Below are 26,092 nucleotides of genomic sequence, written 5' to 3'. Positions count from 1 at the left end.
CTCCCAAAGAAGCCTTCACTGCTGCCATGGAATCATGGAGTCAGTGTTGTGAAAAATGTGTATGTCTGCAGGGCGATTACGTCAAGAAGTAATGCCAGTTTCATCGATTTGGGGTGAGTAGTTAATTTAAAAAAAATCGGAGGCCTTAGAACTTGAATGCACCTTGTATATAGTTGCCGCCGCTCATACCTCACCTGTCATTCAACAACATCTTGCCTCTCTACTTTTGCCTCGACTGACCTCTCTGCCCAAACTCTTTGCCTTTACAAATGTCTGCTTGTGTCTGTGTATGTGCGGATGGATATGTGTGTGTGTGTGTGTGTGTGTGTGTGCGAGTGTATACCTGTCCTTTTTTCCCCCTAAGGTAAGTGTTTCCTGATGAAGCAACTGTTGGTTGCGAAAGCTTGAATTTTGTGTGTATGTTTGTGTTTGTTTGTGTGTCTATCAGCCTGCCAGGGCTTTCGTTTGGTAAGTCACATCATCTTTGTTTTTCGATATATTTTTCCCATGTGGAATGTTTCCCTCTATAAAGATGATGTAACTTACCAAACGAAAGCGCTGGCATGTTGATAGACAAACAAACAAACACAAACATACACACAAAATTCAAGCTTTCGCGACCAACGGTTGCTTCATCAGGAAAGAGGGGAGGAGAGGGAAAGACGAAAGGATGTGGGTTTTAAGGGAGAGGGTAAGGAGTCATTCCAATCCCGGGAGCGGAAAGACTTACCTTAGGGGGAAAAAAGGACAGGTATACATTCGCACACACACACTCACACATATCCATCCGCACGTACACAGACATAAGCAGACATTTGTATAGGCAAAGAGTTTGGGCGGAGATGTCAGTCGAGGCAGAAGTACAGAGGCAAAGACGTTGTTGAATGACAGGTGAGGTGTGAGCGGTGGCAACTTGAAATTAGCGGAGGTTGAGGCCTGGTGGGTAACGAGAAGAGAGGATATACTGGAGGGCAAGTTCCCATCACCGGAGTTCTGACAGGTTGGTGTTAGTGGGAAGTATCCACATAACCCGGATGGTGTAACACTGTGCCAAGATGTGCTGGCCGTGCACCAAGGCATGATGGAAATTCCCTATACCAGTTCCAAACTGAACAATCCATTGCCCTCGCCCACCTAATCCTTCACCTACACATCAACTCAGCCAATGAACACACCCATCAACTCCTATCCATAATAAAAGTCCTCCATCTTTCCTCTCCCACATCCACACCAGCTGTTCAGAGCATCCTCCTACAGCCCAACCGCAAATTAGAACAGCATGCCACCCTCCACCTCAAAAAACTACCCAATCTCCTGGTTTCCCACCTCCGGAAAGGCAACTCACTCATCCTTCACAACCTTTCCAGCAAACCTCAACCTCCTCTCATTGCACACAGACCCAGTCTCTCCCATCTACTCAATCTCCCACTTCCAGCTCCACTCCCCCCAAAACCTCAAAATTCTAATCAACACAATCTGGAACCACAACACCCTAATTCAGTAGTTAACCTTTCCTCCAAACCTCTCTCCCAATCCGAAACCTCTGTCCTATCCAAAGGCCTCACCTTCAGCCCTACTCCCAGATTAAACCAAACAGCCCTCGTCAAAGATTTATGTCCTACACTCATACCCTCTGCTGGAAATATCACTTTGCCACGAAGAAAAATGATCCTAATCCTACTCCTAATGATCCAACTCCCCAAGACATTATCCAAATTGAACCCTGCCTGGAACAGTTCCGTCCTCTGTCACAGCGGGGCCCACCTTCTCTTCCTCAAAATCACCCTCTCCAAACCTTCCAGGAATTTCTCACCTCTAGCCTTGCCTCTCAATCCTTCTTAAAAAACCTTAGTCCTACTCGCAACATCACCACTGCTGAAGCCCAGGCTATCCGTGATCTGAAGGCTGACCGATCCATCGTCATTCTTCCGGCAGACAACGGTTCCACAACCGTAGTACTCTATCGTCGGGAGTATGTGGCTGAGGGACTGCGTCAGCTTTCAGACAACACTACATACAAAGTTTGCCAAGGTAATCCCATTCCTGATGTCCAGGCCGAGCTTCGAGGAATCCTCAGAACCTTAGGCCCCCTACAAAACCTTCCACCTGACTCCATCAAACTTCTGACCCCACCGACACCCCGCACCCCTACCTTCTACCTACTTCCTAAAATTCACTAACCCAATCAACCCGGCCGCTCCATTGTAGCTGGTTACCAAACCCCCACAGAATGTATCTCTGGCTACGTAGATCAACACCTTCAACCCATTACATGCAGTCTCCCATCCTTCATCAAAGACACCAACCACTTTCTCGAACGCCTGGAATCCTTACCCAATCTGTTACCCCTGGAAACCATCCTCGTAACCATTGATGCCACTTCCCTATACACAAATATCCCGCACGTCCAGGGCCTCACTCCGATGGAGCACTTCCTTTCACGCCGATCACCTGCCACCCTACCTAAAACCTCTTTCCTCATTACCTTAGCCAGCTTCATCCTGACTCACAACTTCTTCACTTTTGAAGGCCAGACATACCAACAATTAAAGGGAACAGCCATGGGTACCAGGATGGCCCCCTCGTATGCCAACCTATTTATGGGTCACTTAGAGGAAGCCTTCTTGGTTACCCAGGCCTGCCAACCCACAGTTTGGTACAGATTTATTGATGACATCTTCATGATCTGGACTCACAGTGAAGAAGAACTCCAGAATTTCCTCTCCAACCTCAACTCCTTTGGTTCCATCAGATTCACCTGGTCCTACTCCCAATCCCATGCCACTTTCCTTGACGTTGACCTTGTAATGTAATTAACTGTCAGAGATAAAGTTTATCTCATGCGAAAAGTACGATGCCCACAGTAGAGAGTTAAGGTAACTTCATTATGTTGCCATACAATGTGTTTAATTTATTTATTTATGAATATTTTCTTTTATGATAAATAATGGATTTGTTTGAGATGTTAAATGTTGTATATTTATATATATTTATTTATATGTGTCTTTGGAGTGTATTAAGGTCAGAAGACCAAAGAATCTGGAATGCAGGAATGTCTGCAACTTCCGGGCACATGTTGGCTTGCCCGCCACTTCTTTGTCGGTATTGGAGGGAGATGGACGTATTTTAGGGTATCAATGTTCGAAGTGACAATATTGTAGTTACTAAACAAAGAGTACGAATAAATATTATTTTTAGCTGAAAGTAATTCGAATCCGGTAGTGTTTATTTCAAACAAGAAGAAAACCCAGGCCATGCTTGTTAGAGTAATGTTTTGCAGACAATACCCCTAGACAAACGAGATCTGCAGTGTGTAATCTTTCAGCAGCTACTAATAAATAAGCCTTGCTGAAATTGTGCTGGAACTACTCGTATTATTATCAATTACAAACACGTGGTGCGAATGTGGTCCTACCACAATATACCGCGTAAGATTCCACATCATTCAGTTATCAAGAAACGAGATAGGTAACAACCAGTACAATATGGTGGCGTCGTCCGGGATTATTGAAAATGTTACCGAAATAAACTACCACCGAGATTGCGAAGAAAACGACAGAATTCGTACATCCTGGATGAAAATGTTCAAGGAAGTCGTATGCTGATACCTTCAAGACAAAGGAAATCGTATGCTGGTACCTTCAAGACATCGGAATGCAGTTACTGGAGCAAGAATAACGGCGCAATAAGTCAAGAAAGAAGAAAAAAAGTGTAAAGTGTTGTGCAACAAAAAAAAAGCAATATTCATAAAGTGTAGTGTTTCAGTGTTGTGAATTCCATCACGCACCAATTAACAAAGAAGACGTTATAAGATAAGAAAACCAGTAAACTGTGAGTAAGATAGTTTAGTATCCTTTAGAAAAGATACATTTGTTGTGTTTTGTTTATTCCTGGTAAAAAGATGACTATTGCAAAAGAGGAAGGTATTGACGATGGTGTCGCCAACGCTAGTACAGATGTAAATTTATCATACGAAAGTGAATGCAACAGTAATAGTCCGAATCCTGTAGACAAAGTTGAAACTCATACGGAAAGACAGAATGAAGTTAAAGACATGCTATCAAAAATAATGAATTATATGGAGGGAAAATTTAAGGCAATTGATGACACTAACAGACAAAACGGACAGTGGTTAGGAAATATTAAAGACAGACTCGATGCTAATGAGATTCGTTTGGATCAAATGGAGCAAAACAACGCTGCTCAGTTAGACCAGACTCTTAAGCTCATGAGTGATAAATTTGAAAAACAGTTCAAAGAATATGAAAAGAAAAATGACGATCACTTTCAAAAAGTAGAAGCAAAAATTTCCAGTTTGAGTCGTAATATGGTTAAGATCACGGGTAAGGTCAATTATGTCGGGAGAAAAGTTAAAAATGTAGATGCAAAAGTAAAAAATCTGAAAACTGAAGTTACTACAGGTAGAGAGAAAATCCATAATGCGTTTAAAGTTGTGCATTCAGATATCAAACATGTAGAAGAAACAGTATCTGATCGTATTTCTCTTGTAGACGATAAAATTGTTAAAGTAGAAAGCAAATTTGAACAAAAGATAGGAATTATTACTGAAAAAATAGATGTAAATAATCAGATAAACAAAAACGAAGTCAAGAGTTTAGAAAGTAGTATTAATGACATCACTAAGAAACTTGAATGTGTTAGTAACAATATGGTCACCAATAGTTTGCCAAACAATATTGGCACTTTGTGCAGATCCGGAGAAAATAAAATCTATCGTAAACTTTCCATCACCTAGAAACCGGAAACAATTAAAGTCTTTCTACGGACTCTGTGGATTCTATCGAAAATATGTAAATGGACAATGCCTTAATGTAACATGTTTAAGCAACTTACTTAGAAAAAATAGTCCATGGAATTGGTCTGAAGAGTGCCAGAAAGCATTCGATAAAATTAAGAATGAACTTTGTAAGAACAGTCTTTTACAGAGACCAGATTTTAGTTTGCCATTTTGTCTTCACACTGACAGTAGTGATTATGGACTAGGAGCAGAACTATTTCAGGAGAAAGTTGTGAATGAAAAAAATCTTCATTGTACCATTGCATTTGCCAGCAGAATGTTACTTAAACATGAGAGAACATACACTGTCACAGAAAAAGAATTACTCGCAGTACACTGGGCGTTTACAAAATTTAAAACATACCTGTTACGACACAAGATAAAAGTCTATTCAGACCACAAAGCTTTAAGTTACTTGCAGGAGTGTAGACTATATCACAGTAGATTAACCAGGTGGGCAATGTTCATGCAACAGTTTGATTACGAAATTGTGTATATTAAGGGATCAGAAAATGTAGTAGCTGATGCTTTATCCAGGTTACCAGTAGGAGGAGATCAGGAAATGTTTGATCAAGAGGAAGAAAAGGAATTTAAAATAAGATACATGAAGGGAAACCAAGATGAAAAGCTCATAAAGACACTTTGCAATAACATCAGGAGGGGACAGAATAACGATCTTAATTGGAAATTGGTTAAGGACTGTTTAGGCAAAAGAGGGTATGATAAACTTGACAAGTACTATAAGGTCTTTAAGGGAACACTCTTTAGAAGAACAGATGTGGACTCTGACAATTGGAAGCTATGTTGGCCAGAGTGCGAGGCAGACAAATTAATAAAGTACACCCATGAGAGTTATGGTCACTGTGGAATACAGAAATGTGTAAAAAAGTTACAAGAAAATATCTACTTTTATAACATGGTAAAGAAGGTGAGGAACGAAATATCAACATGTGACAAATGTCAAAGAGTAAAAGTAAGCAACAGAACATGTCAGGGAGAAATGCAGAACATCATTCCAGATAAGCCATTAGATTTAGTAGCTGTAGACTTTTATGGACCTTTACCTAAAAGCAAAGGTGGCCATTGTTTTATATTCGTCATGATTGATGTATTTTCCAAACTAATTAAACTTTATTCTGTGCAAAAATCTACAAGTAAAGAGATCATTACAAAAATTAAGAGAGATTACTTCAAGAGTGTAGGGAAACCTAAAGCTATACTATCGGATAATGGTTCACAATTTGTTTCAAAAAACTGGAAAGCATTCATGGAAAAAACTAACACAAAACATATCTTGATATCCGTGTACAACCCATCTTCAAACCCAGCAGAAAGGTACCTGAGAGAAATAGGGAGACTTTGTAGGACGTATTGTAGTCACAAACACCCTAGTTGGTCCGACCATGTAAACAACTTCGAGGATATCATGAACAGCTTGCAGCATAGCTCTACTGGGTTTTCACCATATGAAATTATGTTTCACCTCAGACCAGCAAATCTTATTTCTGAATTAATAGACTTTCCACAATGTAGCTTAATATCAATGAAAGAACGTGAAGAGATTGTAAAGAAAACCATGAAGAAACTAGGTGAAGCTAGGAAAAACAGACATAATAGGAAAATAAAGGCTACCACATTCAGAGTAGGTGACCATGTCTTAGTGAAATCCCACGAACGATCAAAGTTACTAACAGCAGAACTCAAGAAGTTCTTTGACATTTACATTGGGCCATTTGAGATTATTGAGAACCCCCATCCAAATGCGTACCGATTAGTATATCCCAAGTCGAGAAAGCTGTTTGGTCTTAGGAATGTTGTTTCTTTGAAGCCTTATATTGAGAAAAGAGCAAACTGAGCCTACAAACATGCCTTTATCTGGAAAGAATTTTACTGGAAGGAAAAAAAAAAAAATGCAGTCACCACACTATGCCATGTAATACATCTCATGCAAAATGATGTTGTATCTAGACTGATTGTCACATAATTCTATTATAAGATTAGATGTCATGATTCCTATGTGTTTTTTTAAGTAATTTTACAGTATTTAATGAATTGCAAAATATGTAAACTTGATAAATAAGGGATTTTATTTTACTGATGATGCTAGGAGACGAGACATGTCACCCACCCTCACAGTTTGAGAATAGCAAATCTTATAAATTTTGAAATCTTGTTCATTCACTTAAATAGACCATAATGCTTAAAAAAATTGTATAGTTAATAGAATATATTTTCTTGTATGTGCAAGTGTGCTTTTGTTTTACATCATGCTCACCATAACTGTTTTTATTCAGCTCTGTTTATAACACAACACAGATAATTTGTTGGCTTATTTTGTCTCTTAATTTTGATATCACATAATTTACAAGGCTCATGAGAGAATAGTGTTGTTGAATTGAAATACTTTTGCAACCTCACTGATGATATAGGAGTTGGTACTATGTTTGTTCTAATATGAGAAAATGTTTTAACTTTAGTATTATTTTATAGTAAATTTCTGGGCAACAAATTGACATACGTATGTATGTAATCTATGTTGTGAGACAAAGGAGGAAGTCAAGGGTTGATGAAAGAATAAACAGTTTACTACAGTTGTGATAAAAAGTTGTATACAAGACAATGATGCAATTTCTGTATCGGACTGACAAGTGGACCAAGGTACACTTGTAAGTCCTGGTGGGCTATTGTAATGTAATTAACTGTCAGAGATAAAGTTTATCTCATGCGAAAAGTACGATGCCCACAGTAGAGAGTTAAGGTAACTTCATTATGTTGCCATACAATGTGTTTAATTTATTTATTTATGAATATTTTCTTTTATGATAAATAATGGATTTGTTTGAGATGTTAAATGTTGTATATTTATATATATTTATTTATATGTGTCTTTGGAGTGTATTAAGGTCAGAAGACCAAAGAATCTGGAATGCAGGAATGTCTGCAACTTCCGGGCACATGTTGGCTTGCCCGCCACTTCTTTGTCGGTATTGGAGGGAGATGGACGTGTTTAAGTGACCAGTACAGTATAATGCATTTTTAGGGTATCAATGTTCGAAGTGAAAATATTGTAGTTACTAAACAAAGAGTACGAATAAATATTATTTTTAGCCGAAAGTAATTCGAATCCGGTAGTGTTTATTTCAAACAAGAAGAAAACCCAGGCCATGGTTGTTAGAGTAATGTTTTGCAGACAATACCCCTAGACAAACGAGATCTGCAGTGTGTAATCTTTCAGCAGCTACTAATAAATAAGCCTTGCTGAAATTGTGCTGGAACTACTAGTATTATTAACAATTACAAACACTTGGTGCGAATGTGGTCCTACCACAATATACCGCGTAAGATTCCACATCATTCAGTTATCAAGAAATGAGATAGGTAACAACCAGTACAACCTCCATCTGTCCAATGGCCAGCTTCACACATCCGTCCACATCAAACCCACCAACAAGCAACAGTACCTCCATTATGACAGTTGCCACCCATTCCACATAAAACGGTCCCTTCCCTACAGCCTAGGTCTTCGTGGCAAACGAATCTGCTCCAGTCCGGAAACCCTCAACCATTACACCAACAACCTGAAAACAGCTTTCGCATCCCACAACTACCCTCCCAACCTGGTACAGAAGCAAATTACCAGAGCCACTTCCTCATCCCCTCAAACCTAGAACCTCCCACAGAAGAACCCCAAAAGTGCCCCACTTGTGACAGTATACTTTCCGGGACTGGATCAGGCTCTGAAAGTGGCTCTCCAGCAGGGATACGACTTCCTCAAATCCTGCCCTGAAATGAGATCCATCGTTCATGAAATCCTCCCCACTCCACCAAGAGTGTCTTTCCGCCGTCCACCTAACCTTCGTAACCTCTTGGTACATCCCTATGAAATCCCCAAACCACCTTCCCTACTCTCTGGCTTCTACCCTTGTAACTGCCCCTGGTGTAAAACCTCTCCCATGCACCCTCCCACCACCACCTACTCCAGTCCTGTAACCCGGAAGGTATACACGATCAAAGGCAGAGCCACGTGTGAAAGCACCCACGTGATTTACCAACTGACCTGCCTACACTGTGAAGGTTTCTATGTGGGAATGACCAGCAACAAACTGTCCATTCGCGTGAATGGACACAGGCAGACAGTGTTTGTTGGTACTGAGAATCACCCTGTGCCTAAACATGCCTTGGTGCATGGCCAGTACATCTTGGCACAGTGTTACACCATCCGGGTTATCTGGATACTTCCCACTAACACCAACCTGTCAGAACTCCGGAGATGGGAACTTGCCCTTCAGTATATCCTCTCTTCTTGTTACCCACCAGGCCTCAACCTGCGCTAATTTCAAGTTGCCGCCGCTCACACCTCACCTGTCATTCAACATCATCTTTGCCTCTGAACTTCCGCCTCGACTGACATCTCTGCCCAAACTCTTTGCCTTTACAAATGTCTGCTTGTGTCTGTGTACATGCGGATGGATATGTGTGTGTGTGTGTGTGTGTGTGTGTGTGTGTGTGTGTGTGCGCGAATGTATACCTGTCCTTTTTTCCCCCTAAGGTAAGTCTTTCCGCTCCCAGGATTGGAATGACTCCTTACCCTCTCCCTTAAAACCCACATCCTTTCGTCTTTCCCTCTCCTTCCCTCTTTCCTGATGAAGCAACCGTTGGTTGCGAAAGCTTGAATTTTGTGTGTATGTTTGTGTTTGTTTGTTTGTCTATCAACATGCCAGCACTATCGTTTGGTAAGTTACATCATCTTTATAGAGGGAAACATTCCACGTGGGAAAAATATATCTAAAAACAAAGATGATGTGACTTACCAAACGAAAGTGCTGGCAGGCTGATAGACACACAAACAAACACAAACACACACACAAAATTCAAGCTTTCGCAACCAACAGTTGCTTCATCAGGAAAGAAGGAAGGAGAGGGAAAGACGAAACGATGTGGGTTTTAAGGGAGAGGGTAAGGAGTCATTCCAATCCCGGGAGCGGAAAGACTTACCTTAGGGGGAAAAAAGGACAGGTATACACTTGCACACACACACACATATCCATCCGCACATACACAGGCACAAGCAGACATTTATATATATATATATATATATATATATATATATATATATATATATATATATATATATATATATATATATATATATATATAAAAAAAATATGGAAATGGCACTACAAAAACTTTGTGTAATGCCACAGTATGAAAGAAGCTCAAAAACAAAGTGCAAAAACACATGAAACCTGCCTGCAAAGTGTTAAGTGTGCACGTGAGATATGTGGGTGCGCATGTGATGAACTAAAAAATGACAATAGTTCATGTAACACGAATTTTCTGTGATCAACAACGTTGTACAAACATGAATTTTCTGTGAACGACAACGTTGTAAAAACATGAACTTTCTGTGCTTGACAACGTTGTAAAAACATGAATTTTCTGTGCTCAACAGTGTCGCAGAAGTGGCAAGAAACTTACCCTGTTGGCGGATGTTGGATGTACGGCTGTAATCCCAACTGAATAAGTGTGAGCGACGAGGTGAAATACTTTCCTTGGGCCGCTCATGTGGAAACCAGTTATCACCACGTAAAAGATTTCACAAAGGATTATGCCACTGAAAATGAGCTTCATGAATTTGTGCAGTAAAGACTATGTGGACATATGACATGGGCACTCTGACTTTGTATGAAATATGTGAAACCGAGTAGGAACGGTAACAGACGTCGAGCTGCATGTGCATGCTTCACAAGCTAAACACTGGGTAGATACTGATGACAATAATGGGACTAAGTGCTTAAAGCAAGCACTTTGTCATGAAGGAGAACTTATGTATTTATGTGTTAAGGGAGCTGACATGCCTATATAAATTGGTAATCATAGAGGATATCAAAACAAAAGAGGTTCAAGTTCCTGGAAGTCGTCTGTGTCACTCTCCAGGGGAAATGGCTCCATTGAAATGCTGACACAAGGTGTGTATGGTAGATAGAACAGCAGGTGCAGTGACTGGATGAAGCTTCAAAACTCAAGGCAGGACGAAACAGAAGGTGCTGGTCCTGACACGGACCCTACAGAGCAGGGCAGCTCTTAGCAGTAATGCCCACACTTGCAAGCAGAGGCAAACACCGACAGCATGCATGCAAATGAGAACGCGGTTGGACCGCTACACTGCCCCAGTCTCGCACAGTAACCCTTCTTGATAGGAGGCTGGCAGTGACTGGAAGCAGGCCCACAGGTAGTCAACAGGCTGGAAGGTGCCGAGTCCACATCAGGCTTGAAGTCAGCAGTAGACCTACAGTTAGTGGAAGCCAAGCCTCGTGGTAGCATCTCATTAATGTTGACATGTAGGCTGGTGTGGACCTTTTCTCAAGCTTATGGTTGTCAGACTGCAGGCATCTATCTAAAAATGAGGGGTACTTCCTTTGCCATGGCATTGACTCCCATCAGCTAGCCCCAATAGAGCCTACAGCTGGGGCATGAAGTAATCATGTCGCAGTGGCTCAGGCTGTCTGCTGTGTCATGATTACAATGCTGGTCCCTCATTAGGCCTGGTGATGTGGCAGCTGCCGGGTGTGATAGTGGCAGTTCTTTTTGAATAATCAGACTGCCCCTGATGTAACAGCAATTGTTCAACTCCGGTCTGACCCACTTCCATGGGCTCTTGCTCTATCCATGGCAGTGTCGTCAGCATCCAGATCTCAGCTCATGGTAATTCTGCAAAATCTTGACAAACATCCTACAAACTGGTAATTGTGTACAGCACAGTCAGCTTTCCCCTTATATTCACTCAATAAATTCCTTGTATCTACATTAAATTTCACTTAACTATTCCTTATTAGTGACCTGTAATCCAGCCCATCTCATGCATCTTTAAGTTCATTAAACTTACCTTACTTTTCACTAATAAATATTACTGAACTAAACCATCAGGCAACAAACTCACAATAATATGAGAAAACTCTTTGTCTTATAAATTACCTTTTTACAGCAACTGGAACTACTTAACTCATGTCTTACATTCAGCACTTCTTTTCATCTACCCAGGGATACCTCTTGCTCATGATAAGACATACTGCCCATACAAGACATGCAAAAACTAACTTGTTGCTTTGGAACATCTCTCTGAATTTTGTCCATGCAACAGGAGTCTCTCTTATGTCTTCCCAGAAAAGGCACCCCGAAAATACACTGACACGCTGACACACTGACACGATATGTCGATAGGTAGTACCACTAATTTCCCTCTTCCAGAAAAGATTTAGCCTTGTCAACCTCATGAGTGGTATCAAAAGCACTTTTTATCATCTTCTCCATCTCCCACCCTGCTTCTGAGGAAGACATTCCACTGGTGGCAATAAATCTGTATCTTTTGGAAATAAATGTGTCTGTACCACTTCATCAACCACAACATCTACAACACAATTATCATTATGAATAGCTCCCTGTGCATCCTCCACAGTATCAGCAAAAAATTATGAACTGTAGTTCCTCTCTGCAAAACACAATTACTTACTTTTACATATGGCCCAGGCTCTATGGCCTCAAAACAACAACTGTTACCACTCAACAACATAGGTACTACTACATCTAAATCAGTAAGTTGCCACTCATTCAGCACACACTCACCTCATCCAGCACTACAGATGACTTAGACTTCACATTTTGACAAGAGATTGGAGAAGATAATTCTAAATAATTCCCCACAAATTGTACAATGTCAGTACTTTGCACATCAACTAAACTTTGCTATAAACTTCTTTCTCCTTACTTTCTGCTTCTGCCCAGCTGTTACTGTATTCCCTTCTCTCTAGCCTCTCCAAAAGCCACATGATCTTTTTTGCCAGAGAAACATACCAGTGCTCATTTTTAGCCAACTATGTATCAAATTCTTTCTGCCTCTTTTCTGCATGCTCTGGAGTAGCTCAACTGTACAAAGCTGCGTTCTTCTCACGAACATTTATTTTCTTCATTATATCTGACTGGTCTGTTCCCATAAACGCTATTTCCTTTCACATATTTGCACTGTCTGCTCACAATTCACCTAATTCAGCTGGTAAAATTCACGTTTTCCACAGGATAACCCCCTATCTTATCTATAATGACATGAGTAACCCTATATCGAGCAAACAAAACACAAACAACAAGGACACTTCAACATAATACTATCACAACACTTCTTAATGTAACTTAACTTGTCTGCTTGAGTGGCTGCTCATAATTACTAATTCACAGAATGAAAACAATGAGCCAGCTCAGAATTAAATAAACTGCCCTTAATAAACAGCACACTCCCACAAGGATCTAATCGCTTTCTTCTCGAAAACACACTGTGCCTCAGGCTCTGACATTGTGAAGACTATTCAATAAAGGCAACAAAACAGCAACAGAAACAAAATCAAATGAATGGAAGGACACTTACATGTAACACTATCACAATATTTCTTGACAAAATTTGTTTTCACCTCCTGAAGCTCTACAGATAGTTAAAAACATTATATACTTAAAGGATAACGAGGCATACCTCTTGCTCATGATGAGACATACTGCCCATTGCAAGATCACTGTTTAATGTAAGCACGAGATAAGCCATTGCAAATGTGAAGTGCTGGTACATCAATGACCAGTGTAACTGTCAGAGTGTTGAATGCAAGCATGCAAATGTGCATGTATTGTGTTGCACAGCTGCCGGATGTGGAATCAAGTTCCACGCCCATTGCACTTGGTCAGTCAATACATGGACAGTTAATGCTGCTTATGGATGACACTGAAGTTGTCATCTGATGATGTCCCGATGTTCTCCATTGGTGACAGATTTGGTGATCCAACAGGGCAAAGGCAACATGTCAACACTCTGTAGAGCACATTGTGTAAAAACAGTGGTACATAGACAAGCATTACCCTGTTGGAGAACACCTCTGGAGTGCTGTTCATGAATGGCAGCACAACAGGTTGAATCACCAGACTGGCACACAAATTTGCAGTCAGGGTGTGTGGGATAACCACAAGAGCGTTCCTGCTGTCATACAAAATCACACCCCAGACCATAAGTCCAGGTGTAGGTGCAGAGTGTCTAGCTCGCAGACAGGTTGGTTGCAGGCCCTCACCTGGCCTCTTTCTAACCATCACATGGTCATCACTGGCACTGGGGCACAACCATCTTTCATCAGAAAACACAACAGAGCTCCACCTTGCCCTCCAATGAACTCTCATCTGAAATCACTGAAGTTGCAAATGGCGGTCATTTGCGGTCAGTGGAATGCATGCTACAGGGCATCTGGTTCAGAGTTGTCCTGGAAGTAATAGTCCGTTGTGTCACTGTAGTGCCAACTGTTGGTCAAATTGTTGCTGCAGATGTAGTACAATACACCAGAGCCATACACAAACACGATAGTCTTCCATCTCAGTAGTGCCACATAGCCACCCAGAGCCCGTCTTCTTGGAAATGCACTTATATTTCGTAAGTACTTGGGCAAGTTATAAGTACGGCTAAGAAAATGGCTAGTAAAATTATATAAAAACTCTAAGAACAAAAGTAAGACAACCTGGGATGTTGTTAAAGGTGCCCTTCGAACTACAGGTTTTAAAGAAGGTCCAGATCACCTCATAAACAATGGAAGTAAAATATATGATGTAAAGGAGATATATGAAATTTTTAAAAAGCATTTCTCAAGTACTGTTTCTAATCTTGCATCACAGATTATTTCACCTGAATTGTCTTTTCCTACTGAGTTTATAAAATCCAGCAAATCATTGTAATAGTAACTCAAGACAAAATGCTGAATATTATCAGTAGAAGTAGCAACTCATATTCATACTGTATTGATGACATGTCTGACTTTTTGTTAAAAACTATTGCTCTAGATACTGTAATTCCACATTGTGATGTAATTAACTGTTCCTTAATTACAAGCTGTCCCCCAGATGTTTTCAAAACTACTGGAGTTATTCCTTTGTTTAAGAAAGAAGACATAAATCAAGTCAACAATTATTGAGCAATCTCTATTCTTTCTGCCATATTGAAGATCCTAGGAAAAGTGACATATTCCCATGCAATTTCATTCCTTGATAAATAATACCTACACAGAGAATAACAGTTTGGTTTTCGCAAGAACACATCCATAAATGAAGCTTTATTTACTTTTACTGATCAAGTTACAAGTGCTTTTAATGATAAACATTCTGTCTCTGGTCTTCTTGTAGACCTGACTAAAGCCTTCGACTTAGTCACTCACTCACTCTTGCTTGAAAAACTAGAATTCTTGGTATCAGAGGAACTTGCAATACATGGTTTCAGTCATACATCTGTAACAGGAGGCAGGTGATTGAATTCTCAAAAAAGGATGGCATTTGAGTTCTGTCCAACGAAACTACAGTCAACCGATGTGTCCCTCAAGGTTCAGTCCTAAAGCCTTTACCTTTCCTGCTATTTATCAATGTCCTGCGCTGCAATCTGCCTACTGCCTTACCTGTATTGTCTGCAGATGACACAAATCTCCTTTTTCATAATCTGTTTCTCCAGGTTGTTAAGAATATTCTATCAACAGATTAATTTTTTGGGTACGCAATAACAAACTCCTACTAAACAAAAGCAAAACTGCTTGCATGCTTTTCAGTGCCTGCAGAAAACATCCTACCTACATTGAACCCATACTAATTGACAATGAAACAATACAGCAAGTCAATGAGTTCAAATTTCTTGGTGTGTGGATAGACAATAACTTACAGTGGAATATTCAGAGAAAAGCTACTCACAAAACTGAGTAGTCTATGCTATGCTTTTCTTTCGTATTCTTAGTTAGTCCTGTGATATCTCCACACTAAAAACAGTTCATTTTGCTTTAGTAAACTCAGTTCTCTCATATGATATCCCGTTTTGGGGGTCAGTGTTGGAAAAATTTTTGAGATGCAAAAGAGGCTCTTGAAAATAATGAAACAGGTTTCTCAACATACGTCCTCTAAGCCTCTTTTCACAGAATTCAAAATACTACCTGTTCCCTGGATTTATATACACTCCTGGAAATCGAAAAAAGAACACATTGACACCGGTGTGTCAGACCCACCATACTTGCTCCGGACACTGCGAGAGGGCTGTACAAGCAATGATCACGCGCACGGCACAGCGGACACACCAGGAACCGCGGTGTTGGCCGTCGAATGGCGCTAGCTGCGCAGCATTTGTGCACCGCCGCCGTCAGTGTCAGCCAGTTTGCCGTGGCATACGGAGCTCCATCGCAGTCTTTAACACTGGTAGCATGCCGCGACAGCGTGGACGTGAACCGTATGTGCAGTTGACAGACTTTGAGCGAGGGCGTATAGTGGGCATGCGGGAGGCCGGGTGGACGTACCGCCGAATTGCTTAACACGTGGGGCGTGAGGTCTCCACAGTACATCGATGTTGTCGCCAGTGGTCGGCGGAAGGTGCACGTGCCCGTCGACCTGGGACCGGACCGCAGCGACGCACGGATGCACGCCAAGACCGTAGGATCCTACGCAGTGCCGTAGGGGACTGCACCGCCACTTCCCAGCAAATTAGGGACACTGTTGCTCCCGGGGTATCGGCGAGGACCATTCGCAACCGTCTCCATGAAGCTGGGCTACGGTCCCGCACACCGTTAGGCCGTCTTCCGCTCACGCCCCCAACATCGTGCAGCCCGCCTCCAGTGGTGTCCCAACAGGCGTGAATGGAGGGACGAATGGAGACGTGTCGTCTTCAGCGATGAGAGTTGCTTCTGCCTTGGTGCCAATGATGGTCGTATGCGTGTTTGGCGCCGTGCAGGTGAGGGCCACAATCAGGACTGCATACGACCGAGACATACAGGGCCAACACCCGGCATCATGGTGTGGGGAGCGATCTCCTACACTGGCCGTACACCACTGGTGATCGTCGAGGGGACACTGAATAGTGCACGGTACATCCAAACCGTCATCGAACCCATCGTTCTACCATTCCTAGACCGACAAGGGAACTTGCTGTTCCAACAGGACAATGCACGTCCGCATGTATCCCGTGCCACCCAACGTGCTCTAGAAGGTGTAAGTCAACTACCCTGGCCAGCAAGATCTCCGGATCTGTCCCCCTTGAGAATGTTTGGGACTGGATGAAGCGTCGTCTCATGCGGTCTGCACGTCCAGCCCGAACGTTGGTCCAACTGAGGCGCCAGGTGGAAATGGCATGGCAAGCCGTTCCACAGGACTACATCCAGCATCTCTACGATCGTCTCCATGGGAGAATAGCAGCCTGCATTGCTGCGAAAGGTGGATATACACTGTACTAGTGCCGACATTGTGCATGCTCTGTTGCCTGTGTCTATGTGCCTGTGGTTCTGTCAGTGTGATCATGTGATGTATCTGACCCCAGGAATGTGTCAATAAAGTTTCCCCTTCCTGGGACAATGAATTCACGGTGTTCTTATTTCAATTTCCAGGAGTGTATTTGAAACTGTGACCTTTGTTAATAAGAATTTGCATTTGTTTCAGACAAATAAATCTATTCATTACCATAATACTTGTACTAGTGTAGAAATTCACGTAAATATTCAAAGACTGACCAAAAGTTTGCTTGGTGTTAGAAATATGGACAGTGTGGTTCACAACGAACTACCACCATCAATTAGGGAAAATAGAAATGTATTTAAGAACAAAGTAAAAAGTATCTTACTTAAGCATTTTTCTTATTTAGCTGATGAATATCTACAATTGAATTTCTCCTAAGAGTTCTTGTGCTCTTAGTCTACAATGTGGCTGTACCATAGTATGTATAAGATTACTTTAATAGTATATAATTGATTTGAATGTGCTGTTGTGTTTTATTTTTAATTTTTAGAATTATTCATGTACAGTCGACTAAGTTTCTTAACTGTGATCCAGTCTGATGAGCTGTCTGTGCTCAGTTATTAGTGTAATTCACAATTAAGCTAATCTGTTCAGCAGTGTTGTATAATTTATGCATTAAAATTTGTGTCACATATCAAGAATTGAAGTTTTGTTCTAAAAATTTTAAGTTTGTCCAATATGCTTGTATATCTTGTACATGTAGAATTTGAAACAATGGAAAATCCAGGATGTAACGTAACAATATTCTGAGAAGGAAATTTGCTACTCACCATATAATGGAAATGCTGAGTCACAGATAGGCACAACAAAAAGATTTCCACACATAAAGCTTTCGGCCAATGGCCTTTGTCAACAACAGACACACATACATTCACACACACACACTCACGCAAATGCAACTTAACACACACAACTGCCGTCTCAGGCAACTGAAACCACATTGTGAGCAGCAACACCAGTGCATGATGGGAGGGATGACTGGGTCTGGGACAGAGGAGGGGAGAGGTGGGGAGGGGGTAGGGAGTAGTGGAAAAGAAATAGAGAGAAATAAATAGAAAAATAAAATAAATTAAAAAGACTGGGTGTGGTGGTGGAATGATGGTTGTGTAGTGCTGGAATGGGAGCAGGGAAGGGGCTGGATGGGTGAAGACAGTGACTAACAAAGAAGTTTGAGGCCAGTAGGGTTACGAGAACATAGGATGTATTGCAGGGAAAGTTCCACCAGCACAATTCTGAAGAGCTGGTGTTGATGGGAAGTATACATATGGTACAGGCTGTGAGGCAGTAATTGAAATTAATGATATCATGTTTGGCAGCATGTTCAGCAACAGGGTAGTCCATTGGCCAAATGCTTTAAGTGTGAAAATCTTTTTGTTGTGCCTATCTGGGAGTCAGTATCTCCTCTATGTGGTGAGTAGCAACTTTCGTTCTTGGAATATTGTTACATGTAGAATATGATGGACTAAATTAATTAATTAATTAGTTAACATTCTCATGACCACTGCTGCCAATGATCATGTACAGTGGCTACATTCCTGCCAAGTCTTTCTGAAATACTGCAGTAGGAACATCCAGCTAATTGTAGTGATATTACACAACCTTGTTCAGATTCAGTGAGGTGTTGACAAATGGCATCTTTGTTGTCTTAAGGGCATTCTTGACTAACATCAACTCACCATGTTCAATCTCAAACGTATCTAATGCTCATGACCATTATAGCGTGTATTTTAAGCAAACCTGATTTTCATCCCCACAGTTGCCCTACTAGCGTTGTACATGACTGGCATGAAATCTGAATAGAAATTATTTTTTAGACCTAGAAACATCCTAAAATCTTTCATTATGCCACACAACTCCTTCTTGGTGTTGCAATTTATTTATTCCCCCCTCCTCCACGCCACCGGCACTGTATTTCCACATCCTCAGAACACTGTCGGAGTTTACTTTCTGCCCTTTGTGAATGTAAACACAATTAAAAACCTGGTAGAAGATGTAGTGAATCAACATGATACTTGCAGGAATCACTCAGCATAATAACCCGACTGCATTTTGATGCTGCAAATTGTAGTTAGACATGTGGGCCTGGATCCAGCTATAGACATCAATACTGCATCTGACATCACTTGTAATGGCCTGTCAGCTGCTAGATGTCTCAACAAGAAAACATCACTAACCAAACATACATTTTATTAGTGAATACACTACAACAATCATAACGACACTCTGTGGTGGCAATGCTCTCCAAGATGTCAAGTCTGTTGAAGACAATGGATGTGGAGGCAATGAGGTAAGCAGGTAGCCTGTGGTACCAGGAAGCTTGCTGTGTCACTCACCTATGGAAATGGTGATGCCAGCAATTCAGCAAGAATGTGACATAAGTTAAGTGTGGTGAGCTGAGCCACCACACAGGGTGCACCAACTGGCACCAGATTCCATTGTGGACCCCGCAAGGAAGACAGCTCTCAGCAGTAGTGCTCGACCTTGCAAGTGGAGGTAGACAGAGACGGTATACCGGCACAAGAGAAGGTGGTTGGGTGGCTGCACTGCCCCAGTTTTGAACAGCAGTCCTCCAAGGTAGGAGGCTGGCAGTGACTGGAAGTATACCACGACGTTGTCTACTGGCTGGAAGGTGCTAAGTTCACAACATCAGACTCTGGTTAGTCAGCAGAAGGTTGTGGAGCCATGTCTCTTGATGGCAGCTTGTAAATTCATATCAACTCATATTCTGACATGAACCTCTCCTTGAAGCTAGCAGCTCCCAGACTTCATGCATTTATTTAAAAGTCAGGGGTGTCTATATGGGGTTGATGTGCACTAATTTTTCCAAGGCACCGATTCCCATCACGTAGCTCCAACACAGCCTATGGCTCGGGCATGGAATTGTCAGGACACCACACTACAGTGGTTCTGTCTTTATTTTCCTAGATTTTGTGTGGATTTTAACACTGCTCCTCACAAGTGATTTCTATCCAAATTGTGTGCATATGAAGTATTGTCTCAGCTGTGGAACTGGATTCATGACTTCTTGTCAGAAAGGTTGCAGTTCATAGTAACTGATGTAAAGTCATCAAGTAAAGCAAAGTGATATCTGGCATTCTCCAAATAAGTGTTATAGGAACTCTGCTGTTCCTGTTCTACAAAAACGATTTAGGAGGCAATCTGAGCAACCTTCTTAGACTGTTTGGAGATAATACTGTCGTATACCAACTAGTAAAATCATCAAAAGATCCAAACCCCAATTGCAAAATGAATTCGTCAAAATATCTGTAGGGTCCAAAAAGTGCCAATTGCCTCTAAATAATGAAGCGAGTGAGGTCATCCACCTGACTACCTAAAAGGGATCCTTTAAATTTATGACACACAATAAAACACACAAATCTAAAGGCTGTCAATTAAATTGAATATCTAGGGATTCAAATCACAAAAACCTTAAACTGAAATGATCAAGCAGAGAATGTTGTGTGGTAGGTGAACCAATCTGTGTTTTATTGGCAGAACACTTAGAAGATGCAAGAAATTTATTAAAGAGACTGCCTACATTATGCTTGTCTGTCCTCTTTTGGTGTATTGCTGTATGGTATGGGACAAGGGAAAGAGCATAATGGGTCTGATACATAAGTTGGGGTGGCAATCACTAACACTGGCATTTTCCATTGAAGTGAGATCTCTTCACCAGATTTCAATCACCAACTTTCTCCTCCAAATGTGTAAATATTTTATTGGTGCTCACCTACAGAGAGGCAAATGATTATCGCAATAAAATAAAGAAATCACCGTTAGCACGGAAGATTTAAGTGTTCATTTGTCCCATGTGCTATTCAAGTGTGGAACAGTAGACAAGTAATCTGAAGGTGGTTTAATGAAGCATCTGCAAATCACTCAACTGTGAATTACAGAGTAGTGATGTAGATGTAAACTCCTGCCTTACACAAACCTAGATCATGCTTTACACGTCCTATAAAGACATTAATCTTAGATGGTGGTCAAAAAACACACTTCACATTATGTTTCTACAGAATGTGACCAATTCTGTAGGAGATGCTAGCTGCTTAAGGCAGAAAGGTCATAGATTAAGTTGCCACTTCATTATTTTCATCATTCACTTGATTCCTGAGTTATTGACTGAGCAGCACAACTATAACCTGTCTACCAAAAGTTGATTTCAAGGTGTGCTAATTCAGCTGACAAACTACCAGGGTCTGAGATGGTATGGGTCCTATTAACCAAGGTATGCAGACACCTTCATGCTGACCTGGATGGTTTAAGTTTCAGCCTCAAGAAACACATCAGTGGGAGTTGGGATCCTATTAACAGCATGTTCCAGTGTGTCAAAAATTGGTCACATTTGGTTGTGTGGGTGGCATTACTTGTTTAGGTGTGTGAGTTGTCTATTTGCATATGTCCAGTGTGGTTCTTGTTCGACATAGCCCCACCTACTGAGGTCTTATATTTCCTTATCCAGTGGTCTGACGTTGCATTTGTACCTTGAAAATGACAGAGTGTTCACTGGTCAAAATATTGATGGTTGTCAAAGATGTAATCAGGTTGAATTCTCTTAAATTGTTTGAAGGTTTCATACACCAAAAATAATAAAGTTTCATGTGTAAAATGCTTTTAAAAATGGTTTCACATTAATTTCTTGTAGGGTTGTACAGGAGATTGTGACCAATTCGAGCAAAATGGAAATGGAAAATAGTTGGCTTCTTACCACCATAGCAAAAAGACTTAGACTATTCCCATAAACAAATTTGAAAATAAGTAACATGGTTAGTTTGAGTGGATAGTAGACATTAGTTACAGCAAGAGAGGTAAAGGAAGTGGTGGTGGCTAAGAATATCCAGAAAAAGGCAACAGGATAATCTATAGGAAAAAAAAAAAAAATCAAAATTTCAATTACTATTTGATCAAAGTTTTCTTCCCTATTTCAATCAGGATACAACTGTATAATTTGTATTCTTACGTCATTTATGTTTGTTGACTATTTTCTTCTATGGCAATCCACAAAAACGGGCAAAGTAATAACAATATACATGCTGTGCAAGACTTAAGGATGAAAGTAATTTTCGAATGATGTGTCACTGCAAATAAGTAGCTCGATGAAACTTGGATCATACAAGGAAAGAACTGCTATAGTATAGTATAGAAAGTAACTGAAAGAAATATGCAATGAGATGAAGAGAAATGACACTTTTATTCAAAGACAACAATTACATTGAAGTCACTACAAGAGACAGGACACAGCTCTCAACAGGGTGTGTGATCACCACAGATCGAAATGCATTTTCGGTAATATGCTTCCATGATGGCTGCAAGATTGGTAGGAAGTTGCTGTTTTAGGATGTTCCAGTCCTTCACCAGTGTGGTAGACAGCTGCTGGATGGTTGTTGGCGCATGTGGACTTGCTGCACATCTCCCAACTGCTTCCCACACTTGCGTGATGGGATTTAAGTCAGGGGAACATGCAGAGGAGTCAATTTGCCAAACATCATCTCATTTAAAGAGCTCCTCCACCTGCACTGTTCAATATGGTGGTGAAATATAACCCATAAAAATTAGGTCATTGCTGAATGAACCCATGAAAAGGCAAAAATTGGGAAGGAGTAAAGTGTCAAAACAATGTTGACCAGTAAGAGTACCATTTTCAAAGACGTGGAGGCCAGTATACCGATGCAACATCGTGACTCACCACAACAAACCACCTGGACCACCAGAATGATCATGTTCGACATTGTTCTTGGGTGCATTACATCGTACCTCTTGCAATATGAGGGAATATCCAGCATTGTCAAACATGATCGTTTTGGTGGTTCAGGTGTTAAGGTGTGGGGAGGTGTAAGCTGCATGGGCGTACTGACCTCCAAATCTTCGTACATGATACTCACTGGTCAATGTTATTGTGACACAATACTCCTTCCCCATTTGTTTCTTTTCAGGCTTGCATCTGGTTATGATTTTATTTTTATGGATGAAAATGTGCAACCACATTGAGCATCACAGGTAGAGGAATTCTTGGAATGGGAGGATACTTGGCAAATGTAATGGCCTGTCCATTCTCCCCAACTCAAATCCCACCAAGCACATGTGGTATGCATTGGGGAGACATATTGTAGCTCATCCATATGCACCAACAACCATCACCAAGTAGTTGTCGACTACGCTGGTGGAGGAATGGAACACCCTACTACAAAAACCCTTACCATCCCTGTGGACAGTATGGCAGAATGTTACAGAGCAAGCATTGCTGTCCATGGTGATCACACACCCTATTAAAAACCATGTCTGAACCTTTTACAATGTCAAAGGGACCACCATAAATCACAGTGACTTCAGTATGATTATTGTCTTTGTATAAAAGTGTCATTTCTGTTTGTCTTATTCCATATTTCTTTCAGTTACCTTTAGCAGTTTGTTCTACATATGGTATGAAGTTTCGTTGCGCTATATTACTTGGCAGTGACACATCATGCAAAAGTTACTTCTGTCCTTAGGTTTTGCACATCAGTGTATTAACAGCATTAGTTACTGTTCAAAATAAAGATAGCCAAATTTGCAGGTCACAGCAATTTTTCAGAGTGATCTTTTGTGAAATGTTTTGTAGTGGTCTGTAATGAAATGTTTTATAGTTCTCTTTTTTGTAGTGCTTTGTAGTGAAGTACATGTACAGTTTACTTACTGTACAGATGAGTATGAAGAAAGAATGAAAAGTACAACAAATAGACAGCAAAAGACAGAAATACACAAAAATTAAAAATATGATCATGAAACAAATGATCTGTCTATGAAACCTGCTAAAAATTTATACAGGAGTGAAGAAATAGTTGGCATGTAAGTTAAGGCTTATAACTCTTGGAATAGCCAAATTATTTAAATTCATGACAAAGAATTTTTGTAAGAATGTTACTCACCTCGGATTTCTTTACCAAACTTTTTGCATTCCTGATCCATGTTTTCTACATCAATTTTCTTCCATGGTGTAGTCTTCCAGTCATCTATGTATGATCTCACAATGTATATATAGTCCCATAAAGTCTGTTTGAATGAATAATATTTTAATTAGCTCTAAATATCTAATCAACAATTATGATACAAAGATCAAACTTAATACAATTTGCAGGTAAGTACAGTTAACAACACTAAACTTGGCTAGCAGAAACCACAGAATATAGTAGGCCTACTGAAATCATTTAAATGCAACATATCAACAATGAAGGAAAAGTTAGAATACTACTTACCGTATAGAAGACATGTTAAGTTGCAGACAGGCACAATTAAAAGACACTCACATATAGTTTTCGCCCACAGCCTTCGTCACTGAAAGACACACACACACACACACACACACACACACACACACACACCTCACTCACACGTGGGAAGGGAAGGGACAGTAGTGTATGGGTGGTGACAGAGACGAGGTCTCAACCTATGGTAACATATTGTCCCCCCACCCTCTACCTGACAGTTTCCACCCCCTCTGTTCTATCATCTCCTCCCCATTCTCATCTCCCACCCTGTTTATTTGCAGCCCTCTGCCAATACACCCACCAGTCTTTCCCCACTCCTCTTCTTTTTTGCTCCTTTTTTCTGCACCTCCTTGCCTCACAATCTCCTGACACTGCGCCTGTTGGCACTCTAGTCCCTGCACACTTCACCAGACAATGTATGTTCCCTCTTCCCTCCCATACACTACTATCCCTTCCCCTTCCCCTTCCCCACCCTCTCCAGATTGCTGCTTGCATGTCACGTGATGCTGCATTCTGGGCTGAAACTTTGGAGTTGGTGGTCATGTGTGCATGATGTGTGCTTCCTTGAGTGTGTGTGTGTGTGTGTGTGTGTGAGAGAGAGAGAGAGAGAGAGAGAGAGAGAGAGAGAGAGAGAGAATGGTGTGTGTGTGTGTGTGTGTGTGTGTGTGTGTGTGTGTTTTACTGATGATGGCTGTGGCTGAAAACTATATGTGGGTGTCTTTTAATTATGCCTGTCTGCAACTTGATGTGTCTTCTTTACAGTAAGTAGCAATCTGTCTCTTCCTACGTTGTTAATACAAATGTATTGTTTTTTCTTCCCTCCCAATTGTACAAACCACCTTCAGCAACTTGACCAAGGCATTGTAAAAGACCTGAAACAAGAATACAGGAAGATGCTTGTATAGAAGACACTGGCCTGTCTTCATGCTATGTTGAGAAAAGTTACAAAGAAAGTACAATCTCAAAGCGTTTCAAGAAGGCTGGCTTTCATCAAATACTTACAAAAGACATCATGGCAGAAAATGAAGAAATTGCAGGTGAGCAAATAATGAGGCAAGAAGAAAACACTGATTACCTTAGCTTCGATGCTGAATGTGATTAAGTTGCTGCCATCTGTTAGTCAATGAAAACTGATGAAGTCTTGTAGAAACAGATGACAGAGAAAGATGAAGAAAGTGAAAATGAGGATGAACCAGAACCTTTGCTGGTTCCTATATTTTCTGAAGTTGTTGAAATAATGGACACAACATATTAACAACAAGGATTATTTGATAATTTTAGAAAAAAGGAAGAATTTTCCAATTTCCTGCCTGATGTTTGCAGGTTATAGAACTTTGCAGCAGAATATAAATCTCCCTACTGAGTCCCAGATATAAATGCATAGTCTATAAGGAAATTGGTTTTACTTTAATACTAGTTTTGTAATTTAATCTGCTGCCACACGCAGGTGGCTTTTTAAAGGCAGTGACCATGTTGGTCATTGGTTGTATGAACTCACACAGGCACGACCTGTGCAGATATGTGGCATTTCAGTCACCATTGAAAGTTCCTCAAAAGTTTTCACATGCAACAGGTTAAGGACTTTTAAAATTTCTGTAAGATTTCATGGACTTGGAAGAATGGTTTTCTACTGTATATTTTTTCAGAATTCACAGAATTCAGCTTTGAAATGCAATGTGATGTTCAGAATTTATTAAATTCTTGAATGAGTTCACAGATC

At 40.8% G+C, this 26,092-nt stretch overlaps 1 protein-coding gene across 1 annotated transcript in view; it reads right to left on the bottom strand.

Moving 5' to 3' along the window:
* The window catches only part of LOC124593960 (dynein beta chain, ciliary-like), a 746,507-nt gene that overhangs the window by 333,031 nt on the left and 387,384 nt on the right, over positions 1–26,092 (bottom strand). The window contains exon 26 of the mRNA XM_047132308.1: positions 24,034–24,157. Coding sequence (XP_046988264.1) covers positions 24,034–24,157 — 124 coding nt within the window. The remainder of the gene's footprint in view (positions 1–24,033; positions 24,158–26,092) is intronic.

This window comes from Schistocerca americana, chromosome 2 (assembly GCF_021461395.2).
Source record: "Schistocerca americana isolate TAMUIC-IGC-003095 chromosome 2, iqSchAmer2.1, whole genome shotgun sequence".
In the NCBI taxonomy this organism is placed as follows: domain Eukaryota; kingdom Metazoa; phylum Arthropoda; class Insecta; order Orthoptera; family Acrididae; genus Schistocerca; species Schistocerca americana.
Note: the sequence above shows the minus strand (reverse complement) of the source record. Positions and strands in the feature narration are given on the sequence as shown.